Genomic DNA, 8,088 nt, shown 5'->3' with positions numbered 1-8,088 from the left:
GCTACGGAAACGCTACGCTTAAATCGGAACTGCGAACGTACACGGGTCTGTATGTATAGAACATGCATATGAATAAATATGATGAAGAAGAGTCAATCATCATTCATCAATACATCTCATCATCTACATACAAACAACAACTCTACAAGTGACTACAAACGTGTAGTTCACAGTACGCTGGTGTACTAACCCGTGCCTTCCCAGGGGGAAAGTAGGGAGAATCGGTCTCTAGCAGCAACCTGTTCCACGGGATGACCTTGAGTCCTTCCAGTTGCGGGTTGTCGAAAACGCGGACAGCAGCAGTTACACCGAAATACGTGTTTGGAAACTTCTGCAGCCACGCCCTGACAATATCGCTCTTTCCCATGAAACAGTGAACATGGATCCTCTGCTCACTGGAGCATACATCCTCCACCATACCCAGAGCGGATCAGTACACATCCGTGCCATGGATATCTCCCTTGACTCCTCTTAAGTGTAGCACTAGGGGTTGATCAGGCCGAGCCATCCTCCGGAGTTTAGCGAAGACCTCCTCCTGACACGACCATCTCGAGATGGGTATGGTCCGGTCTAGGCCACACTCTCCTAGAGCCACTACCTTGGATGATCCAGCAGACGTTGGAGACAAATGTTCCGCTCAACGGTGAGTGTCTCATAGTGTTTGGGATGGACACCCACTGCTACCCTCCATGGTCCATGCGACTCAAAGTCCACAGGGGGTATGTGTTGGGTTCGCTGAACACAACAATGCCTCCGACAACATTCACTGGAATGTTTGGGGTCTCCGCCACTGCATCCGAATAGCTATAGGCCAGCAAATCCTCGACGGTATGTCCACTGCTCTTGCTTCAGATCTGGCGGCTGGTCCTGTCAAGGTGGAAATGACTGTCAATGACGTCAGGGCTGCTGGGCTCGCTAAGGGTAGGCAACGCAGTCTCCTCGTCATCGGAAATGACTTCATCCACCACGTAGTACTCTTCCAGACCTGGAGGTAAATCAGCTTCGGCCGACAACTCTGGAGATGCCGGCTGCAGTGCTGTTGCGTCTGCTTCCTCAAATGGTGGTTCCACTGTAAGTCGGACAACTCTAAAGTTGCGCCGGCGTACAGACGTCCAAGATAGCGATCAGACATCTCCAGAACAGTAAAACAGCAGGAGAGTTCACAGGGTGTAGAGAGAACTCCGTAGGCTTTTGGACTCCCAACAAACTACAAGCTTGCCGGAAGACCTCGAGGTGACAAGGGTCCAGGACGCTCCCTTCCGGAATCATCCTCGACTCGTTGACTTGGTCCACAGCTGCCTGGAGAGTGGTTTTCCTGCCATATGCTAGGCGAACCAATGATTCCAAAGCCTCTATCTGGTTGGGGACGTTAGAACTGACGTCGGAAAACACCATCGGTAAGTGTTTGGTTACGGCATGGCGTTTCGCTCGCCTGTCCTTAGACGTACATCCAGACAGAGGGCAGTAGAGTGGCACGGTCTTGGGCTGTTGGGCTGGGGGCTGATGTCTGGTGACCTTGCACAGCGGCGAATCCGTTGACCCGGTGACAGACAGAGTCCTTTTTCCCGACAGTCGTTTGACGTTCCTCTGAGGGGGTCCAGAAACACCCACACCACTTCCATGGTGCGGACGACAAGGCTGGGCTCCCGTCCTAGGTATAACTGGTGCAGGCATCAGGCACAAAGTCCCAGAATGAGGTGGAGGACCTGACGATGAAACTTCAAAATCCACCACTTCACCCATCGACATCGGCATTGATGGCAATGATGACACAGGTTCTGACAAGTCCATGCTCTCCTGATTAGATGATGTAGGGGCATCAGACGTAAGGTCCAACTTGTCCGAATCCATGTCCGCACCCGACTCATCCAGCTTACCTGATTTGGCGTCTCCCCGGAGGACAGACAGAGACGAGTCTGTCTGCAGGCATACGTCCTTGCACATCTCGGGCGCTGGTGCTGGGGCTGTGGCCACAGGTTTCCTCTTGGGTCGAGACAGCTTACTCCCGTCCAGAGATGGCAAGTTTCCGTCGATCCATTCGTCCCGGAGATCACACCGACAGTTGGTTCTGGTCTCCCTAATCCACCACCTGTTCGACCTACGGGCGGCCAGCTTGTACTGCAGAAGGACTGCTTCCTGAAGCTCTGGGACGGCTAAAGACACTATGGACATGTAAAATGCCATAGGCTCCAGCAACGTCCCTTCCTGGCTCACTCTCCGGACACACTGAATGACAGATTCCTCCGGTCGTCAGAGAGCTGCTAGGGTTGCTTTGCTGGATCCTCCCTGCTTCTGTTGGGCCTTCCATTGTCGCTTAGGTATCCTAGGGCTGTCAGACATGCTTCTGTAAAAAGATAAGATCTAGTTACAACCTGGTAGACATTCTGGACAGAGATATACATCAATTAGTTCGGCGTGCTCCTTGGTTACATTTACGCAAGAACCATGATACCATTCCCTACATTCCTCACATTGTATCATCAGTCCCCCGTTATCAGGGCCACGACATAGACAGAACGCACTGTCATCAGCTGTTGCTACAGCCGGTTGCCCCTGTTTACCCTTAGCGCGGAGTTCGCGTTGTCTGAGTAACCAGGCGGGCAAATCTCTGTCTCGACAAGGCTTGAGACGATCATGGTTTATCGTCACAAGTTTCTTTCGGAGCATAATGTCGTACACATACTCCGTGAGTTTACGGACTACCAGAGCTGGTCCTTTCCAGGTTGAGGAGCGTTTGCTACACTTACCCTTGACTGTGGCTGTATCTAGGACTTATACAGCATCACCCACGGAGTATGACCTTGTGAATGTTTTAAGGTCATAGTCCCGCTTGTTGATAGCCTGACTGGTAACCAACTTACTACGAGCGGTTTCGTGAGCGGACTGTATTTCCGTAACCAGATGGGATACATATTCCTCATAACTCTCATGATCCTCGGGATGAGGGCCTGGAAACATGAGATCGACTGGTGTATTTACCTCTCTCCCCAGCATTAACAGATTTGGTGTGAACCCAGTGCTACGGTTGACGGCAGATCTTATAGCCCCGGCGAGTTGTGGTAAGAACTCGTCCCATTGACCAGTAGACTGACTCGTGAAACATCGCACTGCGTCCATGACCGTTCGGTTAAACCTTTCCACTTGTCCGTTGGAAGAGGGTCTAAAAGGTGTTGTCCGAGCTTTGTTGATATGGAGCCTATCACAGAGCTGTTTGAATAGGTGACTTTCAAAATTGGTCCCTCGATCAGTGAATATTTGGAAAGGAAAGCCAAATCTTGAGAAAAAGTGATTAACTGCTGCCTTAGCCGTTTCCTCTGCGGTCTGGGTAGGCAGTGGTATACACTCTACCCATTTCGTGAATTGGTCCACTATCATCAAGATGGACGTATTGTTGTTTCTTGAAACAGGAAACGGACCCATAAAGTCCAAGTGAACCCTCTCCATAGGGGCACTAGCATGATAAGATGTGAGCTTACCTCTAGCTTTCCTATTTGGTTTTTTGTTCCTGTTACAAGTTGAGCATGTAGCAACGTCGTTTTTGATGTCCATCAACATGATGAACCAATAAAACTTTTCCTTACAGCGTCCAATAGTTCTCTCCTGACCTTGATGTCCAGTGGAAGGTAAGTCATGGGATAGGACCAGTATGTCCTTTCTCAAGTTCTTGGGCACCACTAACAGTTTTTTGCCCAGACAGTTGCTGTCCCGCTTCCACAAAACACCTTCTTTATCCAAGGAGAATAATTCTTTGTTTAGCCAGTAGTGTTTTGATTCCCGGCTGCTCAACATAAGGATATTCTCAGCAGGAGCTTCTCGTGACTCAAGCCAGGGAAATACAAGGCTTAAATTCGGATCCTCCCGTTGAGCTTTCCTAACTTCCTGCCATGAGTAGCCGTTAACCCAGTCTGGCTTGTCCCCAGTCCCTGACGACGGCTCTGACTGTTGGTGTTAGATGAGCTAGAGATACAGCTTCGTCTACTGAGTTGATAAAGCTGCTCCATTCCTCGTGTCGCTTAGCAAAGTAAGTGCACCCACCACACGGTAAATCTTCCAGCAACACACTGTGTCGGAATTCCTGGCAATCAGCTTCCTCCTGCAGCCGTGACAAAGCGTCAGCATTCACATGTTTACCCCCAGGACGATGATGAATCTCCAATACTGACTTAACTCCTCCAGCCAACGAACGAGTTGACCGTTAGGGTTTTTGAAATTCATCAACCACTGGAGACTGCTGTGATCAGTTCTCACTTCAAAATGACGACCCGGCAGGTGATGACGAAAATGCCTCGTGAATCTCACAACTGCAAGGAGTTCTTTCCTCGTCGTACAGTATTTACGTTGTTCAATGCAAAACTACAGTAGGAGATAATCTCTCCTCTCCATTCTGTACCTGTAATAACTCGGCGCCAATCGCGTAATCTGACGCGTCCGTGTCCAGAATAAACTTGTCTTCCATTGTAGGGATCGTCAACACAGGAGCGCTATACAAAGCTTTCTTGAGTTCCTCAAAGACATCCTGTTGCTCCGCTTCCCAATGGAACTTTTTTCCCTGTCAGTGCGTACAACGGTACAGAAAATTCAGCAAAGTTCTTTATGAAACTTCTGTGATAAATAGCAAACCCACAGAATTGTTCCACATCTTTGGTACACTTAGGGGTTGGCCACTTCCTCATAGTCTCAACTGACCCTTCACTTACTTTCATTCCCTCGCGTCCGACTACTCTGCCAAGGTACTCCACTTCTGTTTTGAAGAGATCACATTTGTTCGCTTTTAATTTGATCCCGTACTGACGGAACCTTTCGAACATTTGGGCTAAGTTGTCCATATGCTCCTCAAAATTCCTACCACGTACTAGGACATCATCCAGAAAAGCGAGTACAATGTTCCAGTGTAGACCTCTCAGTACCAGGTTCATCACTCTACAGAACGTACTCGGGGCGTTGGTTAGACCAAAGGGCATTCTCTTGAACTGGTAAAGACCATACTTAGTAGTAAAGGCTGTTTTACACTTGTCCTCGTCCTTGACCTTAATCTGCCAATAGCCCCAGGTGGCGTCCAGCTTTGAGAACCACATGTTGCCGGATAATGTATCTATGCACTCCTCCACTAAGGGTAAAGGAAACACATCCTTCTTTGTGTCCTTATTGAGGGCGCGATAATCTATACACCATCTCACGCTTCCATCACGTTTTCGTACCAGCACTGGAGACGATGCCCATTCCGACATGGACGGTTCGATCACATCAGCCTTAAGCATTTTCTCCAAGTTTTTCTCCTCCTCCCCCACAATACAGCTAGGGGTCCTTCGGAATCACTGCTTAATAGGGCGCGCATCACCCGTGTCGATGGCATGCTCTATTGCTCTGAAATTACCTATGTCAAACTCATGTGACGAGAACACATCGGCATAACTTATCAATAACTGTTTTAATTCAGCACGTTGGTACTCGTCAAGTCCCAAGCATGACCGCTGGTATAGATCCTGTAGGTGTTCTGGGATCTCCGAGTTGTCGTTCATTGAGGTTTGTAGGGTACGAAAGGTGGCTTCTGGTTTATTTCCGTCCTCGGGGAGTATCTCATCTACTTCATACGCCGTACCAACTCGTTGATTCTTAAAAAGCGTAACTTTTCTGTCAGACAAGTTGATAAAAGCCATTGTTGGAACCTGCTTACCCTCGATACAAACACGACATGCAAACATGGTTCTAACCTCCGGCTGTATAAGGTATGGCTTGTCCTCAAGGGGTTGGTCTGGGACACACTGTAACTGGAGTACTGATCTCGCAGGTACAGAAACCCGTCGGGCAGTTCTGATCCTAACAGTGGAGACAGCATGCACAGAGGCCTCAGTCTTTGGCTCAAAAGGTACCACTTTATCCTGAATATGAAAGGAGTTCTCCTTCATATTCAATGTAGCCTTATGTTTAGTCATGAAGTCTAGTCCAATCAGCATATCATCCTCAATAAGTGCGACATACAGATTTTCCTTAAACTCCAAGCTATCAATGTCTATACTTGTTGTATCAAGTAAATACCCTATCATCTCCATTTCTCTACCAGCACCGCGCAAGGTAAACTCTGCTTTTATCCCGGGTTTTGTTTCTAACGCCCGATACACCCTATCAGAGATCAAAGTAACCTCTGACGCAGTGACAATAATCGCGTTGATCTGCTTACCTTGGACTGATACTGGTATTTCAATCATCGATGACGACTCCAGCTGTCGGATGACTAAGGGACGCTCCGTTTCTTTTAGGCCATCTTTACTCCTAGGAGCAGACATTGGCCTTCTAGCCTGATCCCTGCCCGTTTAAATCTTCTGAGAAAGACACTTGCTTCGCTGGCTTATTAGCGTCTTTCTTCTTTGGACAGTCCCTGACCATATGTCCAAACCCGTCACAATAGAAACACCGTCCATTGTTGGGCGACGGTGACCTTGACCTTTGACCTGACTGGCTGGCTGATCTGGGTTCTGATTTTATGGATTCCAGATTGCGCAGCAATGCCTTGAGGTCCGCCTGCATGCGCTCCATTCTCTCGTCGAGGCTATCAATTCGGGTGCCTACTGAGGGATTTGTAGACTTGCTTGTTTGTCTAGCCCGACGACCTTGGAACACACATTAAGCTGGTTCCTCTTCATCGCTGTCACTGGTTTCTGCGTCATGGGACAGCAAAACTTCGCGTATGTCGCGCTTTGCGGAATTCTTGTCATGTATGGTCTGGTGATTAAACTGATAACTTTTTATCTTGTCTAGCACCAGCTCCACTGATTCCAAATTCAAGTTCGCGACATACTCGCCTGCTTCTTTGTCCACACACCCGTTACAAATTCTCTTGACTGCTTGCTTCTGCATGTAGTCTTCAGGCAAGTTAGGGTACGCATGTAAAGCTAACTGCAGTACCCTGTCAGCCCAATCCGCAATGGTTTCTCCGGCCTTTTGGTGAGACGTGGCCAACTTGTCCTGGGCGGTATCCGGTAACAACATACCACCGAACCTCTTCTCCAGTCTCTGAAAAAGGTCGTTGAATCCAATGCCAACATTCCTCTGCACAGTCGTCGCATACAAATCACTGGCTTTCCCTTCGAGAGTCCAACATAAACAGTCTTTCATCTCGTTGAGAGTCCAGTTTTTTACTTCTGCGTACCTCAGGAACTTGTGCTTAAAACCCATCCAGTTCTCCTTACCGTCAAATTTTAAGCCTTTTGGTAGGGTATTATTAGTCCGACGATAGTTTCCGCCACGTCCGGCTTGTACCCTCTGCAGGTTGACCCTGAGGCTGGCCTTGAAGCTGACCTTGGGGTCGACCTTGACGTTGACCCTGATAACCTTGGAGCTGACCCTGGGGTTGACCTTGGTTATCCTGAAGCTGACCTTGAGGTTGTCCTTGATAACCTTGGGGCTGACCTTGGGGTTGACCTTGGTAATCTTGTAGCCTACCTTGAGGTTGACCTTGATAAGCTTGGGGTTGACCTTGTGGTTGACCTGGATAAGCTTGGGGTTGACCTTGGGGTTGACCTGGATAAGCTTGGGGTTGACCTTGGGGTCGACCTGGATAAGCTTGGGGTTGACCTTGATAAACTTGAGGTTGACCTTGAAAATCTTGAAACTGCCCCTGAGGTCCCTGGGGTGTCATTGATGGATAACCAGGTGGTGGTGACACTTGGTACCCGACATATGGATTATATCCATACTGTCCATACATGTTTCCATAGGGATACATGGATGGATATCCAGGCACGTAACCGTAACCTGGAGGCGGTGGTGGCATATACTGATGGGGTACCTGACCTGACATTGGTGCCTGGCCAGGCATTCCACCATACATGCCATTATTCATATAAGGGGCTGGGGGATATGCGCCAGTTGGGACTTGGCTATATGGGTACGGTTGTACCTGTGGTACATAACCCTGTACAGCACCTTGGTATGCTGTCACTGATGTGGGTATGGGAGTAGTGTCACCAGTGTTGGGTCCAGTAGGAAAACATGGTATTACCCATTAATGTTGGTGTGACAGGGGGCCTCCCTAATGGAGGAGGGGTTACCCTGTTATTCCCACCAGCCATAGGCAGTCCAGCAGCCTTA

General features: G+C 48.9%; 1 protein-coding gene across 1 annotated transcript; it reads right to left on the bottom strand.

Moving 5' to 3' along the window:
* Positions 1-5,312: 5,312 nt before the first annotated feature.
* LOC117336666 lies at positions 5,313-6,284 on the bottom strand. The gene has a single exon (XM_033897275.1). It carries the CDS (start codon positions 6,282-6,284, stop codon positions 5,313-5,315), a length of 972 nt encoding a protein of 323 aa, XP_033753166.1.
* Positions 6,285-8,088: the final 1,804 nt, after the last annotated feature.

The sequence above is a fragment of the Pecten maximus genome, chromosome 10 (genome assembly GCF_902652985.1).
Source record: "Pecten maximus chromosome 10, xPecMax1.1, whole genome shotgun sequence".
In the NCBI taxonomy this organism is placed as follows: Eukaryota; Metazoa; Mollusca; class Bivalvia; order Pectinida; family Pectinidae; genus Pecten; species Pecten maximus.
The sequence above is the reverse complement of the archived record's forward strand: the minus strand, read 5'-3'. Positions and strand labels throughout refer to the sequence as shown.

Coding starts and splice junctions, on each gene's coding strand:
- LOC117336666 (XM_033897275.1), bottom strand. CDS start 6,284: ATGTCTGCTCCTAGGAGTAAAGATGGCCTAAAAGAAACGGAGCGTCCC.